Source organism: Delphinus delphis, chromosome 8, assembly GCF_949987515.2.
Source record: "Delphinus delphis chromosome 8, mDelDel1.2, whole genome shotgun sequence".
NCBI lineage: Eukaryota > Metazoa > Chordata > Mammalia > Artiodactyla > Delphinidae > Delphinus > Delphinus delphis.
In genome coordinates this window covers 41841457-41863813 of record NC_082690.1, presented here as the reverse complement: position 1 = coordinate 41863813, position 22357 = coordinate 41841457, and the positions used below count along the sequence as shown (strand labels likewise).

The 22357-nt window shown below is 44.9% G+C and overlaps 1 protein-coding gene across 2 annotated transcripts in view; it reads left to right on the top strand.

Annotated features, from left to right (window-relative positions):
• Positions 1-22357, top strand: part of FAT3 (FAT atypical cadherin 3) — a 560699-nt gene that overhangs the window by 520252 nt on the left and 18090 nt on the right. For both annotated transcript variants that reach the window (XM_060017235.1, XM_060017234.1), the window contains exons 19-21: positions 6777-6911; positions 8914-9071; positions 16434-16902. In XM_060017235.1, the coding sequence (XP_059873218.1) occupies positions 6777-6911; positions 8914-9071; positions 16434-16902 (762 nt within the window). The remainder of the gene's footprint in view (positions 1-6776; positions 6912-8913; positions 9072-16433; positions 16903-22357) is intronic.

The window sequence follows — 22357 nt, the reverse complement described above, 5'->3', positions numbered from 1 at the left end:
CACCCAGCTCCACCATTTAGAGCCACACAGAACCCGAGCTGTCTAACCCCTCCTGTACAAGATGCCCTCCAGTCATCTAAGGATAGTTTTTAGGACCCCTTGAATCTCTTTTTCTAGACAAACAACAGAAGTTCCTTTGCTCCTTGGCTGTGAAAAATAGGAGCTAGAAAGAGTTGTCATTCCTGTAGTTGGGGCACAGAAAAAGCATAAAGGAAGGAATCCTCTGTCCTACTTGAAGGGGTCCATGAAAGGCGCTGGAAGCAATGAATAGTCCTGGGAAGGTATTTTGAGCAGAGAGAGAAGTGAAGAGAAAAGCCCAGGGATTCGGGGCACCCTTTCATTTGCTCACTCACTCAACAGTGAATTAAATACTTTTCCAAGCCCTAGGCGGGCTGCTGGAGATACAGTGGTGAGTGAGGCTAACATGGTCCCCATTCTCATGGGCCAAGAACTGGCATCATGTACTGAGCGAACAACAGGGAGCTCAGTTGGATTGAGTTGGATGGTGGGGAGTCTGGACAGTCCTGGAAAAATATGGTAAGACAGGTAAAAGGAGCCTGTGAGAGGCAGCCACAGTGATGTACTTCTCGTAAGCACAATAAAATAAAATAAAATGATGAACGCTTCTGCAAGGCAGTAAGACACTTAAAACTTAGCCTTGATGAGTTTTTAAAAAACATAAAACAGGGCTTCCCTGGTGGCGCAGTGGTTGAGAGTCCGCCTGCCGATGCAGGGGACACGGGTTCGTGCCCCGGTCCGGGAAGATCCCACATGCTGCGGAGCGGCTGGGCCCGTGAGCCATGGCCGCTGAGCCTGCGCGTCCGGAGCCTGTGCTCCGCAACAGGAGAGGCCACAACAGTGAGAGGCCCGCGTACCACAAAAAAAAAAAAAAAACAACAAACAAACATAAAACAACCTGAGATTGGGTTTGCACTTGGGCTGGGGATTGTTAATGCTAATTCTCAAAGGACAGAGTCCATTGTCCCAACCCCAGGGATTCTGAATAATTTAGGGTTATCTCCGAATCTTAACCAGATTCCCCCTAAAAACTGGGAAGTTTTTATTTCTCATTCACAACAGATATGTCTCTGCAGATCCCTGATCTCCAGCATGCATGAGTCCTGGAAGTGCCAGGAGAGGTTTGGAGGTACCCAGTGTGGAGGTGATACCAGCTTCTCACCATGTGGATAACCCCTTATATATTCCATCCACACACAGCTGCCCCAGAGAGGATATGTTGAATGAAACTGTACTCAGCCTTTAGCAGAATCATCCAGAAAACATGGCAGAGCCAAGCAAACACCAATCAACATGATTCTGTGCTTCTGGGAGAACCACAAGAAACCACTTCAAAGCCAAGGGACCTTAGGAGAATGTGCTTTAAAACTTCAGGCCAGGAATTAAGAAGGAAGCTTATTGACTTATGTGGCATCGGCTGAGACGTGGCATCTTGGCAAAGCATGCGAACTCAGGGTGTAGGATGTTTACCATCAGTCATTAGATTCTCAGTATAATGAGGCAGTGATATAAATCAAGAGGTTGAATAAGCTCAAAGTGGCAGCAATAATAGTCACAGCTAAATACTGATGTATTAGCTAAAGGCATAGACTTAACGCTGGGAGCTGTGGGAATTCTGGGGAGATAAGGAGAGGAGAGTCATACATAGGGAAGTAAGACCCTTTTAAAACCACGGGAGGATCACCTTCCTCCTCCCTGCAGGTTCCAAAGCTCTGAGCTTCTGCTCAAGTGAATTGTATATTGTCAGCTCTGTAGAAAGTGACCTAAATTTCCAACCGAGCGAAGTTTCAGGGGTGGTAATCCTTGTGATGAATGGCCACATCATGGGCACATTTCTCCTGGTAGAGAGACTTTGTGAAAAGAATACCTCTGTCCGAGATAAGCTTGTGGAGGGGCTAACCCAGCTGCACATGGCCTGTGACGCTGATTAATAAAAAGCTCCTCCCGTGCACACAGTATTTCATATCATCTGTCAGTTTACAAATCGTGAATCTGACCCAGAAAGAACAGCAAGAAAAGGATTACACTGGAGTTTAGATCTCTGCCATATTGTCAGCCTAGTGTCTCCAGTTTGGGGACATTGTAGTAATTTGTTTTTATTCTAATTTTTTTTCTTTACAAGTTGCTTTCACATACATTAACCCATCTAATGCTCACAACTCTACGAAGAATCATTATCCTCATTTTTCACAAAAGAAAAGCAAGACCCAGAGAAGTCAAGTGACTTGTTCAGAGCCACACAGGAAATATTTTGAATAACTAGTCAGGGCCAAAATCCAGGGCTGCTGCCTGTCAATGCCGCACCCTTTCCTATTACAGTGCCCCACCTTCCAGAGGGGACCTAGGGATGGGAAACAGAGATTTCTCTGCCTGCTTTATGCTCTGACAATTGCTAAAAACATCTGATCCTTCTGCCCTGCCCTGACTCACCACAAATGGTGTCAGTGGGTTTGATAAAGTGGGACCTTTCTCCCTTCATGCTCACTCTGGCACCAAACTGATGGATGCCTGGAGATGCAGATCATGAAGGTCTAGAGCCTGCATTCCCCCCAAGCTGTCACTGATCACAGAACAAGTTAATTAAACCTGGATTATTTAACGACAGTTAATAAGATAAACTTCCTCCCAGAAGCCAATGGGAGCAGACACTGTTGTCCCTTAACGGTTGTATGGGAGTGGATGAGGCACTTTCCTCCACCAGAGAGAGGGTCTTTAAGACTCCTAACGATAGCAGGCATGAGTGCTTCTCTGCAAAGGGGATGATGTGAGCATATGTTTTCTAAAAACAAGTTAACCCCTCAACACCCATTGAAAGCATACTGGATTCTGTGTTGCTGGAAACTTTACGGCTTTGGCTGGGAAGAGGGTTGTTATCCCCAGGAAAGTGTCCCAAAGACCCAGGCCTGGGTACATGGGAGGTCAAAGGACACACGGCATTGTTCAGGGTTGGCGTATGAGGGTCAAGTCCCTCTCATGATAAATATTTCAGAAAGGACCTAATTCCTTATCATAGTTGAAGAGAGGGAAGAACTACAGTATCGCATATGGGGAGTATTTGGTTTGGGGAAACCTGTTTTTCAGTAACCAGAAGTCTTTCTCTACTTGGAAAAGACTGCATTTCGTGCACATGCTCACATCTGTCCCCAGCTAAGGAGCATGTTACATTTACACTGACGTCCAGACTCTAATCTGCCTTCATACTTCCTTGAGCCACAAGAGAGCAGACGGTGAACAGAGCAAACTGACAGCAGCAGCTGGAGCCAGAACGTTTACGGCTACTCCCGTCCCGGGCCGGGAGGCAGGGAGGAGGCCCCCTAGGATTTTTAAACCATCGAGAGGCAGATCGCTTGCCAGAACTGTCCCTTCTGCCTTAGGAAACCTATTAAAAAGAAAAGGAAGGAAAAATAACCTATCAAAGTCAATGACTGCTGGAATGAATAGAAATATACATTATTATATGTTTAATATTTATATTAATTTAGAATGCACTTATTATAATATATTAATATATTTTCTATCTGTCTTCCAGCTAGAGTTTTTATAAGGGGGGCTGGATCTAATGCAATTCATTAATTTAATGAATTTAACTATATGGGTTCTACGGTTATGACATAAGGAAAGAAGAAGAAAAAGAGCTGTGAATTTGAACTCCAGTTACCGATCTAAGTGACTTTGTGCTTTAACCCAATATAAGCGATATGGGTGATAAAGTGAGAAGCCCAATGCTAACTACCAGGGCAGGACTGGTGGTAAAAGAAAAGGCCAAAACATGTGAATAAAAGGGAGAAGTACTCAAATGCTGTGTTTATTCTGAAATACAGTGTTTAACCTTTATTATATGCACTTACAGCTGGTTTTTTTTAAATTTTTTCTTAAATTTTTATTATTATTATTTTTTTTTTTTTTTTTTAAGATGTTGGGGGTAGGAGTTTATTAATTTATTTATTTATTTTTGCTGTGTTTGGGTCTTCGGTTCTGTGCGAGGGCTTTCTCCAGTTGCGGCAAGCAGGGGCCACTCTTCATCGCGGTGCGCGGGCCTCTCACTGTCACGGCCTCCCCCATTGCGGAGCACAGGCTCCAGACGCGCAGGCTCAGCGGCCATGGCTCACGGGCCTAGTTGCTCCGCGGCATGTGAGATCTTCCCAGACCAGGGCTCGAACCCGTGTCCGCTGCATTGGCAGGCAGATTCTCAACCACTGCGCCACCAGGGAAGCCCCATTATTATTTTTTTACCATAACTCCTGGCAGGAGAAAATAGCTTTGCTATCATGGGTTTGAAATTATCTAGTCCTCTTTTCCCCTTTCAAACAGAGGCTTTGAAACTGCATTATTCATAATGCAAGTTTTCTAAGCAACGTAGCCATTGCATTAGGGCAAAAAAGACTCTGAATGTAGTATATGTAGCTGTATCTCAGAAACAAACACAGACATTTATAGAAAGGACATCTTTTGGCCGGCTAAACTAGGACCTGGGAAGAGGCACGTCCACAGAATGGAAAGGAACAGACTTCTTAAATACATAAATTACTGTTCCCATGTCTAACTGGAAATTAATGCCCAGGTAATTTAGAGTTACATCCATTTGATGGGATGAATTCTGTGATTCCTTTATGCTCATTGCTACCTCCCTGTGGCGTGGTTCCATTTTTGAGCCCATGCTAACTAGTCAACAGGTAGGAGCCACCTAGGAGTTTGCAGGCCTCAGAAACGGAAATGAATCCAATCATGGAGACAGTACAGAGTAGGCTGGGAGAGTTGTGAACTTACCGTAAGTAAACATTAACACGTGCATGCGGTCAAGCCACTAACGATGGTAGATTCATTCCCAAGAAACACAGTTCCTTGCTACTCAAAAGAGCTCATCCTTCAAGCCAGAGTTTTTAAAATGCTTTCTTCCTCTGCAAGGACTTCTGACATTCTCCCAGGAAACACAATTGTTCCTTCTCTAGGGCTTCCCTTGCACTCACATACCTCTCGCAATGCAGTTACTTTATTGTACTGTAATCATGTGTTTGTGTGTGTGTCGTTTCCTGTGGGGAGGAAGAGATGGGACCTTTTTTTTTTTTATCTTTATATGTCCAGGCCTATTACCTCGCTGGCCCTAAAAATTTTTTTTTTGTTGGATGAATGCATCAAAAATTCCAAAACTGGTTATCCAAAGCCTCTTGAAGGGACCTCCCTGGTGGTCCAGTGTAAAGACTTCGCACTTCCACTTCAGGGGGCACGGGTTTGATCCCTTGTCAGGGAACTACGATCCCGCATGCCACATGGTGTGGCCAAAAAAATTAAAAAATTAAAAATTAAAAAAAAAAATCTGGTATCAAAAGCCACTTGAAACAGATCATAAGGTGGCTGAACAGCTGTTTTAGGTTCTATAAATATTGATAAATACATGGCAGGAATAAAGATTTCTTGGAATGAAATGAGGAAGATGTATTTCAGGGCACTCAGGTCTTTTAGAACCATTTGTGAAGATCAGTCCGAATTTTCAGTTAAAAATCCCTTCATCTTCTAAGACTTTGTAAGCTGGGTCATTGCCAAGAGTATCTTTTACGGCTGAGCTCTCAACCAGTGGAAAATAAGATTTATGAACTCTGAGTTTGCTAGTGCTATACTTACATCTCTCCCCTCCAGGATTACAGTTCCTAAAATGTTTATGTGTAGTTAGCATTAAATGTCTGCTTTCTCCTGGGCAAAGAAATGACTGTATAATGGAATGATATGCTTAATGAGGAGGAAAGAGTTGGTATAGAAAGGAAGATGAGAATGGGCCAGATCTTGCTGAGGAAAGATGCTGCTAAGGCCCTTTTCTCTTGGTTCCCAGAGAAAAGGTGCTTCTTTGGTCCACTGCTAACCCAGCTGTGAGTTGTTTTCAATTTGTGTCTTCTTTTCTACAGTCCTTTTACCACCTAAACTCTCACCTAATTACGTTTGAAATATCCAAGACCTTTGGAAAGTGCGTTTTCTTTGGTGGACCCATAGTTGCCGTCACCACAGTTCTGAAAAACTCCCTTGGGTCCTGAATTCCACCTTAATCAGATAATCTGCCTTCCAGAATTTTCTTTCTGAGGAATTAACCTTTCATCTCACTGTGCTATGAACATTGAACAGGTGAAAAGGAAGCCTTCCTTTGCCAAGGAAAATTCTGCTATGTTTGATAGCCAGCAGGGCACATTTACAGCTAATCAATACAATAGCAGGGAGCAGAAGGGATTAGGAAAGGATGCGAGTTGTGCTTTCACAATCTAGAATGAGTCATACTTTTCTTTAGAAAAGTCTTTTTTCCCTCAGTCTGAAAACAACAGCTGACGTCTTGTGAAGTCTACCTAAGATTTTCAGGGCTCCAGGCAAGGAGCATAGAAGAAGTCTAAACTCAAGTGATGCATTCAAATGGCCCCCAGTATGCAGGAGCCCCATCCAATAAAGACACGAGAGCCCACGTGGTATGATCTTTCTTCACCAGAAGTTGGCCCAGTCACAACCTTAGCATATTTTATCCTAAACAGAGGAGCTCCATTGACTCTTTGCCCCCAACGTACTTCTCTCTGGCAGTGAGCTTTTGGCAGATGCAGGGATGTTTGATGGGCACCCACACCAGGTGAAGCTCACGCAGGCATTCCTGCTTCTGGGCGGCCATTTTGTCTCTCAGCTCAGAGCCTATAGAGCCCAGCTCTTGACCCATTCCTGTGCTTCCTGGACTTCCTGGAGTGTAGAGTGATTGCCTTTCTACTGATCATGCGTGTTCCCCTCTGTCACAGGAGGACTGTGCCCAGGGTCCAACGATCCTTGCGTGGAGAAGCCGTGTCCAGGGGACATGCAGTGTGTCGGTTACGAAGCCAGCAGGAGACCGTTCCTCTGCCAGTGTCCACCGGGGAAGCTCGGAGAGTGCTCAGGTGCAGAGCGGGGCAGGATGACGAGGGTCTAAATTCACATTCTGTCTGCATGCAACGTTTTCCTTCCGCATGGACCCCAGCTAGCCTCCCCCCTCAAATACTTGAGATTTATTACAGCTGCAGCCTGTGCTCAGGAAACATGCAATGCCTGTGGGCTCCTTATATAATGGGAGGTCACAGCATGTGTTTCAATCATGTCACATGGATGTTAAGGGTGTGAAATTATGGAAAATAGAAGGCTGTTGGTTAGGCAGAGGAGTCGGAGTATCTGTGGCATGGCCTTTGATGTTCAGAGCCTCCACCTTTCAACAGAAGGTAAAGCTGAGCCAGTTCAGTTGACCTTCTGTAGGGTAAGTCCAGCCTAGATCAAGAGACTCTCCACTGCACATGTACAACTAACTGCGTGTTCCCAAAAGGCGAGGGAGGTGCTCACCTCTGTTTCTTAAAGAAAGAAAAAAAATCAGTATTTTTGTTACTTCAATCCAAATGATCCTCCATGTCTGATTATCACTCAACTTCAGTACTTCTTTTGATTCACATATGCTCTACCACTTCTTTCCTCTAAAAAGAGTCCTGTTCATTTTTGGTACCAATAGAACCTTTTTTTTGGTAGAAGATGTATTTCAAATATAGGCACACTGATACCAATTTTGGAATCCAAGAAATATTTATTGAGTGATGATTATAATAGCCATTATAATGGGAATAAATACGCCTAGTATTTGCAAGGCACTTGTTAAGCACTGGGTTCTAGAAACTCAGCCTTTGCAAAGACAAGCACCGTTCTTAAAAATGGAAGCCAAAGCTCTTTCAGAGTTGACTTCGAGAATGGAGCTGCCCCTGAACTGAAGAGATCACCCGCATACTTGCCTTTGAAGGCTTCTAGGGCTTAGACTTAAAAGATATTTATGCTGACCTCACCCCAACACACCTGCTGTGTACACAGCAGGTGGGTCTGCAGGGTGACAGTAAGGCCAAGTCTCCTAACTTCAGGTGTCCCTTTCCGCCCTTCTCCCTTCTCCTTTCCATATGGAAAACTCTTCATAATCCACGATTATCATCCATTTGGCATATTTCCACACTTTCCACCCTTCCCCCCACCCCCCAGCCAGAGGGCTTTTCAGCCATTACTTTGCTTGTTAAAACATAAAGATGGAGACAATAAAAAAAGAGAGGGTTAACTCAGAATTGGGTGATGTGGGTGCAACCAAAGATTCTAGGAAGGGGAGCCTTGAAATTGATGGTCAAAAGGCAGAGCTGTGACTGCACAAGACATGAACTTCCTTTATATCATTATCCTTATCAACATTTGTGCAAATGACCTAAGTTGTCTGTTCTGCATTAGGATGCTTGGGAAATATGGATATTCTTTTTTTGTTTGTTTTTTTGCGGTACGCGGGCCTCTCACTGCTGTGGCCTCTCCCATTGCGGAGCACAGGCTCCGGACGCGCAGGCTCAGTGGCCATGGCTCACGGGCCCAGCCGCTCCGCGGCATGTGGGATCCTCCCGGACCGGGGCACGAACCCACGTCCCCTGCATTGGCAGGCGGACCCTCAACCACTGCGCCCCCAGGGAAGCCCTGAATATTCTTTGAGAATAGTTTTATCTTTCCCTTGTTTCATAGTATTGAAAATTCTTAAATATCTAAGTGATGAGGGTGGGCATAAAGGGATATCTTTTAATAGTGCTAATTTTAGAAAATAGAATTGGGAATTTAGTGACACTAAGAAAATTCAGGTTAGAGAATATACCAACTTGTCCTTGACATGAGAGAACTAAGATTTTTCAGCATCTGACTAGTAAATTTTTTTTCACTTTGAAATTAGAGTGTGACCTGAAATGGAGAAACAGTTTTTAATCCAAAATGGTTTCTCCTCAGTGGCTTCCCTAACTTCCCATGGTCTTTCATCCACTTGCTTGGTAGTTGTTGGGTGGTTTCATGTGTCCCTGCTCGTTTCTGGATGTTAAAAGTATCTATATCTCCTCATCATGGTCTTTTCAGGGCACACTTCTCTCAGCTTTGCTGGAAACAGTTACATCAAATACCGGCTTTCTGAAAATAGCAAAGAAGAGGACTTTAAACTGGCCCTGCGTCTGCGAACACTGCAAAGCAATGGGATTATAATGTACACCAGAGCAAACCCCTGCATCATTCTGAAGGTAATGAAAATAGGTTCTCTTTTCCCGCCGTCAGTTCTCATGTTAGTATTTTGGCTCTTGGATTGGGGTCTGAAATCATTTTGTCTTTTAAGTTCAGAAACCAGAAGCCGGCTTTAGGGCCAGGGGAGCAGCAGCAGAAGTGGGAAGTGTGCCAACACCCCATTTCCTTTCATACATTCAGCTTCAAAATTAGCTCTTCGGAGACTGGGGCACCTCTCTCTGGAGTAGGTTCAAGAGCCGGCCTCCTCTGAGTTGTAATCACTCATCAGTTCGTTAGAATGTGTTTCCTGATCAATTCCACGGTAGGGTGGTCCTTTCAATAGACTGACTGTATCCTCTTCTACAACACGGGTAGAAGGTCACTTGTGTTCTCGCTCAGGGAAGAAGCTGGACATTTGGGCTGTAGAAGATTCCATATGCCCTCTTATGGCCCAAGTATACCAATTTTTAAAACATGTCCAGCCTCAGAAACCCTCCAAAGGCACCAGATTTCCTTTAGAGCAGGGGGTCCCCAAGCCCTGGGCCGTGGCCGGGTACCAGTCTGCGGCCTGTTAGGAACCGGGCTGCACAGCAGGAGGTGAGCGGCAGGTGGGTGAGCTAAACTTTACCTGGCGCGCCCCATCGCTCCCCATCGCTCCCCATCGCTCGTGTTACCGCCTGAGCCATCCCCCGCATCTCTCCAATTACCGACTGAACCATCCCCGCATCACTCGTGTTACCGCCTGAAACACCCTCCCGCCCATCGCTCGCGTTACCGCCTGAACCATCCCTCCGATCGCTCCAATTACCACCTGAACCATCCCCCCCCATCGCTCCAATTACCGCCTGAACCACCCTCCCCCCCATCACTTACATTACCGCCTGAACCATCCCCCCCATCGCTCGCATTACCTCCTGAACCATCCCCCAATCACTCGCATTACCTCCTGAACCATCTCCCCAACCCTAACCCCACCCCAGCCTGTCTGCGGAAAAATTGTCTTCCACGAAACTGGTCCCTGGTGCCAAAAAGGTTGGGGACCACTGCTTTAGAGCAAGTCTGGCATTTGTAGTCAGGTCAGAGCTTCTGGTCCCTTCATGAAAACAACAACAATAATACTAACAGCATGACATGCCTCATTTGATTTGTGTCATAAAGCTAATATAATAAATGTGTTATATATATATATGATCAGCCCCATTTGATCAAGGAGCATATAGAGGTTCAGAGAGGTTAAGTTATTTACCCAAAGCTGTACAGCTAATAAGTGGCAGGCCTGGACCTGACTTCCAGTGTCTCTCACACCATGCTCTTTATCTCGATGCTCTCCCCAGCTCTCAGTTTTGTAACTATAACTCATTTCATCCAGAATCACATCTGGGCATCTGTAGACAAGATTAAGCCTTCCAGGATGAGAGGAGAAGGGAAAAGTAGGAGGAAGACATGTTTAATTGAACGTTATTCTCACCAGGCTGCTATGCCAGCCCACCGTAAGTGTGTTCAGAGACGGGTGAAGTCTGTCCAGTAGGAGATACCCATCCAAGTGGAAATGGCTAGCGATTTTCTCCTTCCTACTGTTCTGTCACTAAGCTTAACTGGGATCATGGTGGGCTTTTTTAGCTTCTGTTCTTTGATTGCTAGGTCACATCCAAGTTGATTAGATGACCCAGGCTTTAACCCTGGAGGGAGGAAAGTATGTAGGACATTAAATGCCTGTGGCTTCTCCTACCACATAGACCTTTATGTACCTCCTTCTTGTACTGCCAGGTATTACTTGGTGTCCAGAGGGAGTGAGCACAGAGCTGGAGTTTAAAGTGGGCCATTTTCATGGGCAATCTCCCAATACCCTGACTCATTCAACTCAGAGAATAATTTCAGCTCTGTTAGGAAAGCAGTGTTTTCAAAAGAAAACAAGCTAAACGCTCTGGATGCACAGTTTTAGAAAACAATGAATTCCAACCAGATCTTCATGGTGGAAGAATATAAATTCAAAAACCTAAGTTCTGTCTTTTTAACCTAGCCTGTGAAGCAACCTGCCTAGGGTCCTTAGCTCACTTTCTAACTAGCCCTGAGCAGTGGGGTTTGTATAATTACTGGGAAGGTGCTCTGCCCATTCAGACGTACCAGCCCCCAGGGGCTGAGCCTGGGTGTCGCTGACCTCGCACCTCTCCCCTTCAAGCTTCAGTAAGGCTTGTTGCTGAACGTCCTTAGGAGGCAAATACTTTCTATTAGCAATTCTCTTAAATGGCGTTAAATTTGAAAGAGAACAAAAATATTGGACGTGAATGGCTCGATCCTAAAGCGGAGCTTGCCATTTGACACTTCACTGGCAAGTGTCTAAAATGTGCAAAACCCTGGAGATGGGAAAGAAGAATAATTAAACCTTTTAGTCAGCGCTAGCTCCTAAGGTATATTGTATTTCGTGAAACAAGCGTGTTTCTGAAAGTTGTGTAAACTGAATCTCTATAAACGGAATTCTCATAAACTAGGGATGGTTGCTATTTGAAGGAACCCTTCCCTTAGTCCCTCCGTGATGCGAATGATCACCCCCCATCTGTCTGTTCTGTAAGTTTGCTTTTCATATGTTGGCTTTGCCCAAAGCAGGACAGAGCTGTACTGAACTACTGCAGATACTTTCCTACAGTTGCCAGGAATATCCACTTAGGGGATTTGAATCTGTTTGCTTAACATTTTCAGCCTCATGCAAGATTTAATTTCATTGGCTTTAGGCACAGTATGTGCCTTGCACTTTGGTTCAATGACTACGCTGAAACGCTTTGTTTAAACTGCACCTCTTGGTTGTTTATATTTTCCCGGTTAAAGCACATTCCCTAAAAAGTACTTAAGACGATCTGTGGGGTGAAGGGCACCCCTTCAAGACAGTTGAAGAACTGCATGGAGACCTCGGGAAGTGAACATTCTCATGGACGAGGAGCAACGCTGTCTTTTAGCAGCAGTAAAGGCGCTCGTTCTTCTGTTCATCATTGATACCCTGTCTTCTTCCAAAAGAGATTCCAGGCTTACCATAAATACTCAAATGCAATAAAATCAAAGCACCATTAAGATGAAAGCAAGGATAGGTAAAATAGGGGAAGGGGATTAGGAGGTACAAACTTCCAGTTATAAGTCATGAGGATGTAATGTACAGTGTAGGGAATGTAGTCATTAATATTGTAGTAACTTTGTATGGCAACAGATGGTAACCAGACTTATCGCTGATGATCATTTTGTAATGTATAAAAATATTGAGTCATGTGGCACACCTGATAAGTCAATTATACTTAAATTTTAAAAAAGATGAAAACAAAAGGTTAAGACTCAACCAATGAAATAGGGACGGACAGAATATCGTCATTGAAAAATCTAGACCAGGGGTTAGTTGAACACAAACCATAACTCTGAGTTTCCTGGCAGCCAAAGTCAGGATGAAAATGGTGGGATAGATGCTGTGGCTGTCCTCGAACCTATAAAAGAAACATGTCAGATCACCAGGAGAGACACAAGTAACTTTTTCCCTATGTTAATCTCTCAGGTGCAATATTATAGCAGAAGCACAAGAAGTACTTGCTTGTTAATCTAGAAATATCACATTTGATCTTTGGGGAAAGTTATAGATGAAACATGACTTCATTTTGATGATTCTCAGACATGGCTAGTTAAGACCCCAGGACTAAGAGGAAGATAGTCAAGGAAAGCTCATTTGGTTTATAAAACAGTCCACTGGGAAGAGCCAGATCCTTGCAACACAGATCAGAAGAGTAACAAGGAAGACCTCACAAGATTCCAGAGTTTCAAGGATATATGAAAGCTATCACTGAGAAGTGAGCTAACTTATAATTACACGTTATAGTAATAATGAAATACCTAAGAGTTTATGAAGTACTTTCACGTACATATATTTTTATTCTCACTCTCCTGTGCATAGATGTGAGTGCCTACTTTTTCGCCTGTGAGGAAACTGAGATTCAGAGAGAATCATTGACTTGCCTAAACCAATCAGTAGTGGACCTGGCCCTCTGGCAGTGGCAAACAGATCAGGAGTACAGCAGTGTTTATCAAAAGAAGAGATTTGAAGGAATGAGATTTATTCACTCACGTATTCATTCAAAGTGTATTTTTTGAGCATCTACTGTATGCCAGATAGCTATTCATGGCTGCCTTAAAAATAGGTTTTCAAGAAGTTCGCTTTTCAAAGAATATTTAATGACCCCCTTAAAAGTTTTATCATGATGGTGCATTTGCTAGAGCTACGCATGAACAATCTGAAGCAGTAAGACTTATGCCATAATTCATACTTTTTACTCAAAATCGTACTTTCCTACAAGATGACTTCTTATAGCTCTGATAGCTTGTCTCCCAAGCTCCAGGCCACAGAAGATCCAGGTTAAAGCACATCACCGATTTCAGACAACCCTGAACACCTGCGTATTTCGTAACAGTAGGACCACACTCTGAATTATGCATTTCATTGAACACATTGCCTACGTGCCTCTGCACCCTCCCCCGTCCCCCGCACATCATTCAGATCCTCGCTGTAGACTTTTCTTACAGTTTCATGCACACCTCAGTTTCTATTAAAATAGCTTGCCCTCTGCTTTGAGAAAGCTTTGTCCTCTTAAAAGAGAGATCCTTTAAAACTGGATAAACCCTATTCTGAAGACAGAAAAACTAAATATGATCGGCACATAATTTTCCAAGATGAGAGGACTCAGATATGAAAGTGTTCTTTCCTCCCCCTGGCATAATATACTTGTGAAATGGCCAAACATTAACTTTTTGCAAGGTAGCTTTTGGTATCCACACTCTTGTTTGTCATCTAGACAAGGCTTATAATTCCAAACTCCTAGAATTTTGAAGGTACGGATCATTTTTGTTTTCAAAAGCCTGAGGCTCATGTAGGCATCTGGCTTTCTATTCATTCAGCGGTGTTGCCGCTCTTATTATTTTCAACAGGAAAGAAAAAGGGAAACTTAACCATGCTCGGTGTTACCATAGGAGAATTTTATGTTCCTTAGTGATAGAACGTCGATGTATGTGAGGCTGTCAGAGCCACATCAGTTCTCCTGGATGAGTTTGTAACTTGGTTATTATCCCAAGAGGTAGGGCGTTAGGGAGGGGAATGGACCAAGTAATATATTAATTGAATACATCCTTTTCCAAACCTTAGATGAACTGCACCCTCACCACAAGATTTTCCTCGATAGACTGGGGACCCCACTCTGTAGCCACTGAGCAGAACAGCAGATGGACTGTGCCAGGGGCAGGTAGTCCCTAAAGTCACATTTGATCATTTGATTACTTACACTGAAATAAAGATATGGATATTATCCAGGAGTTGTCACTGAGCAAGTATTCTGGCCTGATTTACAATATTCATTCAGTCCATTTTGTTGAACAACAACAGAAAAAATGACAAAGGCAACAGCAAAGATTACACACGAAAGGTCTCTGAAAAGAAAACTAAAATTTGTCTCCAGTCTTTTCACATTCGTACATTTGCATTACAGAGCGCAGGATGTATGTACTAACTGTGAATGAGGGGCTGACCGTGCTGCAGTGGACACAGTCAGTCTCCTTGTAAAATAAGTCACAGCTTTCCATAGAAGGAGTCTCAAACCCAGAGGGGCCAACCGATGCTCTCCAAGGGACCTGGATGATACATGACGAAGCCAGAATTAGATTTCTCATTTCTAAATTCCCAAGGCTCTGCCTGGTTCACAGAGCCCCTGCCTTTCATATACACACATTTATGTGGCATAAACTTTACATGCAGGAAGAGAGGGTGACAGCAAATTTATAGAGCCATAGGGGCAGTCATGAGAGACCCTAAGAATTAGTTTCTGCGGAAGACACTGAAGCGTAGAAAAATACCCCATTTGTGAGGGTGGGTGAGGTTGTGATCGTTCCTAACAGATCTATCAGTAGCCAAACGCATTTTGGAAAGACTGGTTCAGTTTATTTCTATGAATTCACTTGACATTTGTACCTCCTTGGCACTTAGTGCCTGGAAGGTCTGTCTTCCCTCCCCTTCTGTCCCTTCCCCTCTCTTTCTCCACAAGTTCATGTTCTCTACCCAGGTTTTCACATAGGACTATACATAGATCCTAAGTAAAGGCCAGCTGCCCTGGCGTGACTGAGACACTGGCCTCCACGAGATCCAGGGACAAAGACCAGAAAAGTAGCTTCTGTTTCACAGTTTTCTAGCTGTGAATTCCTTCAGGGACCAATAACAATTTGTTGACTAGACATGGGTCCAGCCCTCAATCCCTGGATCCTCAAACCATCTTGCATTTCTGAGAAATGCAGATGACGGTGGACGACAGAGGATTCAAAGGCCAGCCTGTGTCCTCGGCAACAGTTGAACCTGGGTCTCCATGGAGGACCAGTACCTGCCCAACAGCTTTCAACTCGCCAGCATCCTTTAGTAGCACACTTTCCTGATTTTGGTGTCCCTCTGGGGTCAGGCTGCTGAGGGTGGGGGGATTTGGATGCCCTCTCTGCACCAGTGCAATAAAAAAAGCAGGCAAGTCTCTGTTGTAGCTGACCCCAGATCAGGGGCTGGAAGTATCTACAAGGTGTAAAGAGTTAACCAGATCCTTCTGGAGTTCCAGAGGTCACCAAATATACATACATTCTTAGCAAATGGCCAAGCCCTGAGCACTTTGTGAGATAATCTTAACCTAAATGATGAGCAGCGGTCCTGAAGAACTGTTTTAAGAAGATGGCTAGTGTTTAATAGGAGGGTTTTTACATCTTAAATATGTATGATGCTGCGAAGTAAGAAATCTACCTGGCCTCTTTCTCTCCCCTACAGCACAGTCACACAAACTTACCTGGGGAGTATATATGTATTTCTGTGCTGATCTGATTAACAGCCATCTCCCTCACTCAAATATAAGCCCCATGAGGGCAGACCACTTTTGCTAACAGTGGTCCCCATAGCACCTAGCACATTGCTTAGCACATAGTAGATGTTCAATAAATATTCGTAATTAATATTAATGAGTCCACAGAAATCATTCCTGTGCTGGTAGTAACTAGGAAGGGCACAGAGAATAAACAGACTCCCTAAACAAGAAATAGCTGTGAATTTTTAAAGGATGAAGACGGAAAGAATAGGAGCATTCTTAAATATGTAAGTGTGGCTTTCTGAACCTGTGGTCATATTGCTAAATACAAGAAGATTTGTGAAATATCAGGCATGCATTTGCACGGCATATAATGAGGAGGGAGAGTTATTATTAAAAATCAAACCACAGCAGATTTATGGCTGGATCAAAAGCGTTGTCCATTCTAAAATCCAGGCTGGTTGGGAACAGGGTGTCCAGGAACTTATTGCCAGACGCATATTAAAAAGCGCTGCGGTGTTCGTTCCCGCACAGATCGTGGACGGCAAGCTGTGGTTCCAGCTGGACTGCGGCAGCGGCCCCGGAATCTTGGGCATCTCGGGCCGCGCTGTCAACGACGGGAGCTGGCACTCGGTCTTCCTGGAGCTCAACCGCAATTTCACGAGCCTGTCCCTGGACGACAGCTACGTGGAGCGGCGCAGGGCGCCCCTCTACTTCCAGACGCTGAGCACCGAGAGTACCATCTACTTCGGGGCCCTGGTGCAGGCGGATAACATCCGCAGCCTGACCGACACGCGGGTCACGCAGGTGCTGAGCGGCTTCCAGGGCTGCCTGGACTCCGTGGTGCTGAATAACAACGAACTGCCGCTGCAGAACAAGCGCAGCAGCTTCGCCGAGGTGGTGGGCCTGACCGAGCTGAAGCTGGGCTGCGTGCTCTACCCTGACGCCTGCGAGCGCAGCCCCTGCCAGCACGGAGGCAGCTGCGCCGGACTGCCCTCCGGGGGTGAGTGCGCCTGCACCCTGGGCACCCTGCCCCTGCCGGGAGGGGGTGGGGGGAGGTAGGGGGGGTAGGGGCGATGGGGGGCAGACCTGAAGGGGGACTCGCTGTCACAAGCATGACCAACCCAAGTGCTCTCCCAGAGAGGTGTATGCACCCATAATGCTGGCCCAGCTTCTTAATCCCCTTTAAGGAAGTCACAAAGCTTGACAATTACAGGAACGTCCAGTTTAGCCAATCCGTTTGCAGCATCCCACAGGCGCAGTGAGCTGGCTGGCACGGCTGCCCCCTTCCCTGCCCACTCCACACCCTTCCAGGCCTCAGCAGCCTGGAGGAATAGGATCTCCTTTTAAGTATCTGCCCCTTTGGACCACTTGCAAGTCACTGCAGAACAATGGGTAGCAGTCTGAGTTATGGCATCCATGCACTATCCTTTCACGGGTAGCCATATAATTCTACTAGAAGCTAAAGGATGTGTGGGGTGAACCCACCACCCCAGAAATAGAAGTGTAGTGGACATGTTTTAGAGCATGCTTTTAAAACGTGTGTATTACAAATAAGTCTAGGGACAACTCTATGAAGGATTAGGAAGTCGAGAATAAGCAGAGGGCAATTTACATGAAATATCAGGACAAACCAGTCAGTGAGGGCAATGAAACTTTACCCCTGTAAAATTCCCCCCAGAGATACATCATGAAGACGAAAGAAAGAACAGGGGAGGCCAAAAAAGAGGGGAGGAGTGGTGTAGATTTATAGAGGGTTTCTATTGTTTGAGGGGAAAGCCAAGGTTATTTAAGTCCTAGGAGTCTGACGATGAAAGCATCCCTGACTTTACCCAGATGCAGGATCCGTGTTGATATAAACTAGGTCAGGCGCTCTCCTGGTTGAAGGCTTTGCCACCGCAACGGCCTAACTCCTGATTCCACTTTAGCTCCTCTGCAGAGCCTCTCAGTGGGAGTGTGATTACCAAATTTAAACCTTCCTCACAAATCACTTAGAGATTCTGCTGTGTGCATTACCATCTAATGTTCGTGAAGCCCAACTCCAAATGTAGAGTCGATTTTATTATTAGAATGTTATAAACTGCCCATGAAATGATGCAGTGCCGAAACACAGACAACGAAGTTACTTAGACTTGCATATGTTACTGCCACAATGAGGGCCAAGTGCCCTGGGGGGAAATTTCTGCTGTCTCGATTTAAGAAGTGTATTTGCTGTTTTTACTGTCTCAGCAGTATATGTAAGTAAAGGGTTGTTACGGCGCCATAATTCCTGAATGAAGGGCAGTAACTATACTTCAGTGGTTCTATAAACCAGCCCATTATGACAAGTCGTGGCCAGTTTTTCACCAGGCAAAATAATGCTGCTACTGTGAGCCATCCACAATATATAAAAGGAGCATGTAATTAAATTTGGGCTGAAATAGAACACCACTCCATGTCAAATGCTGGGTACATAGCCACAAATTGTAACATACTTTTAACGATGGCAGGACGTTGTTTTTGCCGGCAAAGCTATGGGCTTCCACAATGGGTTAGCTTTAAAATAGTAACAATCACCGTATTAAGGAAAAAGACTGAGGAATCTTGCTTTTTCTTCAGCGTACATTTTAATTTTTTAATTGCCATGAAATCCCTGAGCTAAATATTCAGTGCAGGTATGTTCATTAAATGACTATGACCCCTATGACCCACATCAGAAACAGCAATTTTCCTCTATTTTTTTAATCTCTTTGGTTTAACCAAATTTCAGTACTGAGGACCCACCTGCCATATACTTTTTCACATGGTCTAAAGAACCTGCTTCCCCCTCCCCAGCGACCCAACTTTACCCATGGGTTGCATCCTCTCTCAAACTCCTCTTTGTTCCCTGTTCCTCACTTTCCCCTGTGATTGGGCTTGGGCTTGGGCTTGGGATTCTACGGGAGGTACTCTTTCTTCCAAGGGAATAAAGCCTTTCATCAGCTCCAGCTCTCCTTTGTACCAGGAGGCTAATGTTTTCCTTAAACAAAGAAAGTGTCTTTCCTCACCTCCATCTATACAACTCCCTTCTCTCAAGCCTACTACCTGTTTAGTTGAGAGGGCCCAGTGGTCCTTATTTCAGGAGCCCCCGGGTGTGATCCAGATGGGGAAGTACCGTGCTCTCATGCACAACAGTACTGAGCCCAGGGCCACCAAACTCGTGGCCACTCACCAGAAAATCCAGGAAGAGTGTTTCTGTTGCTGCCCTGGGGAATCAAAGGCACAGGAGCCTTTTTTTTTTTTTTTTTGGCTGTATTGGGTCTTCATTGCTTTGTGCAGGCTTTCTCTAGTTGCGTCAAGTGAGGGCTACTCTTCGTTGCGATGTATGGGCTTCTCATTGCGGTGGCTTCTCTCGTTGTGGAGCACGGGCCCTAGGCGCGAGGGCTTCAGTAGTTACAGCACGCAGGCTCAGTAGTTGTGGCTCGCGGGCTCTAGGGCGCAGGCTCAGTAGTCGTGGCGCACGGGCTTCATTGCTCCGCGGCATGTGGGATCTTCCTGGACCAGGGATCAAACCTGTGTCCCCTGCATTGGCAGGCAGATTCTTAACCATTGCACCACCAGGGGAGTCCAGGAGCCCTCTTCTGATGTGTGAGGAGGTACCTACCTGCTTCCTGGCTGTCAGGATTGGGGTTTTGGTTTCTAAGAAAAGAGGAGAGAGAATCCATTTTCTTGCCCCCATTATCAGAGGGATTCTTGGTAGGTCTCCGTATCCTATCTGCAAATTCCCTAAATTCTTGCCAAATAGTAGGGAGGGATGGGAGGACAAGAAAAGGAAGAACCAACAATTTTCCCTTTACCTCATATCTATGAAAGTATTTCGCTAATTATAAGCTTATTTAAAATAAAGGAGGGCTTCCCTGGTGGCGCAGTGGTTGAGAGTCCGCCTGCCGAAGCAAGGCACACGGGTTCGTGCCCCAGTCCGGGAGGATCCCACATGCTGCGGAGCGGCTGGGCCCATGAGCCACGGCCGCTGAGCCTGCGCATCCGGAGCCTGTGCTCCACAACGGGAGAGGCCACAACAGTGAGAGGCCCGCGTACCAGAAAAATAAATAAATAAATAAATAAAGGAAAAGTCATCTTAGTTGTGAGTGATGGTTTAAGAAGAACAATATAAATAAATAAATAAATAAATAAAATAAAAAGAACAATAATACTGAGTCATTAATGAAAGAATATTCATGCCTGGAAGAATTCCCTCTGGCTACTAGCGTATCTAATCACAGGAAAAGAGTCTTGCTTCCCCAGATCGAAGGCTAGGATGCATGGAGTATTCAGATAGGAAATGTGAACTAGAGAAAGTAGAGTGAGGTGCTTAAAGTGACTCCATGTGAGAATGTTGATAACACAAGTTCATGGTTTGAACATCTTACTGTTGTTGGAACCCTGAGTTATGTGTTGCTCTAAAATTCCACGAGACATATTTTAGCATAATCATTCTCTTGGCCCTTCAAGAATGCTGGGGTATTGGTCATTGGCTCTCCTGGTGACAGACTCCACTCTCTAATTGTGACAATCTAGCACCAGGCCCTTGTTCCAGAGCATTCAGAGTTTTAATAGCAGGCAACCCACAGCAAGAAGCAGATTTCTTTCAGAGAAGCAGGATTCTGCTTCAGCCACCTCCAAACCCAACCAAACCCTTGGCATGAGGGGCAAGGAAGCCGAGTCTACTAGCTTGGAATGGCATGGTCAGCAGATTTGACCAGGGTTATCCCTCTGACTGTCCCAGGAGCAAACCACGGGAACCCCAGGGGAGTCAAAGCCCAGAACGCTGACTTGTAATAAGAGGGTAAATATGACTCTATAAATCAACCACAGAGGGAAGGCTCTCTCTTGGTAAAGCCTTAAAATTATATGTATTTCATAAACATGAACTGGAAATAGCAACCACCATGGAAAAGAAATGGCCTAGTCCCATCGTGACCCCTGCGTTTCCAGACCCAGTGGGTGGGCAGCAGCCCAGTGAGCACCCACGATCTGAAAAGGAGGCCCCAGTCCTTCGTGCCTTATCCTATCCTACTCAGCTCAAGCCCACGACCGGAATGCCAAGTTGAGGCTAAACTATAATTTGGCGAAGCAAGGCAGCAACTGATGACTACCAGGTCAGAAATAGTCATTCAGATGACTTTCATGAGACTGCAAGCTTAACTCTTAAAAGGAGAAGTTGATAACTTTTTCGATGGTAGAGTTCCATTTGTTAGTTTGTCATTTTGTGACTATGTGCTTGGTACTGTTACCTGTGCTGTGACACAGTTCTTACCCCAGTACTCTGGATCGGTACTATTCTTTGCTCCCTTCAACCCCCATGTTTCAGATAAAGAAACAGGCCAGAGAGGTTAAGTAACTAGCCCAACATCACACAGTAAAGTGAAGAAGCAGGATGTGATCCAGGTTTGCGGAACTCCTCCCCCCCGCCCAGCCCCCCAGCCTGTGCTCTTAACCCTTGTTACTCAAAGTGTGTTCCAGGGACCAGCAGAAGCCACATCACCGGAAATGTTAAAAATGCAGCAACTCAGAATGAATCAGAATCTGTACTTTAACAATATCCCTAGGTGATACGTTGATTTCTCTCTCTGTCTCTGAACTGCCCTGAAACGCCAAAAACAAATGAGTTCTTTTCTGTTTTCGTGTGTTGTATATAGTGGTTCTCAAACTCCAAGGTGCCTCTGTACCATCTGAGGACCTGATTAAAACAAGAGCTTGTTATAGAAGAGTCTCTTGGTTGTTAAGGGAAAAGGAGAATCTATTGACTTGCCTCTGTCATCCACTGTCCACATCCAAGGAACATTCTCCTAGGTCACTGAGTTGTATTTGCAAGTTACTGAATTTACCACCAAGAAAAAATTTCTCAGTGAAAACTTTGGAGGAAGAAAGAGACCCAAACCTACGAATCAGAATCTCAGAATCTGCAAGTGTGGAATTCGGGCATCTCTGTTTTTAACAAGCCTCCAAGACAGTTTTATGCAATTCTGAGTTTGAGAACCACTGACATTTGGGAATCCCAGTAAACTCTGTATTTGCAGAATGTGAATCAGTGAATTACAGGAGACATAAGACATTCAGAAATTGAATGTCAGATGCACAGCCTGCATTTTTAATAATTGATTTAGTGTAAAGATTGAACTTTGTTCCCCAGACAGTCAGAAGTTTGGGGTCACCTGAGCCCCCCTTTCAAAGATAAAAGTAATAGTGCATACCTACTCCCTCTAAGCGAGGTGCATAAAACAACAAGTTCCCAGATTTTGTTAATAGTTGGGCATAGAAGCATCTTCAGCTACAGAGTGACCTGTGCTACTTTGAGTAGCACATCATTTTGCTGAGTATTTTGGGCCCCTAACTTGTAAGTGTCTAGATTAATTCAGTCTGTCAGACTTTAATGAAGTGACTGATTTGTGTCGAGCTCTGTGTTAAATTCTCTGTGTTGCTGTCTCTGTGACCAGTGG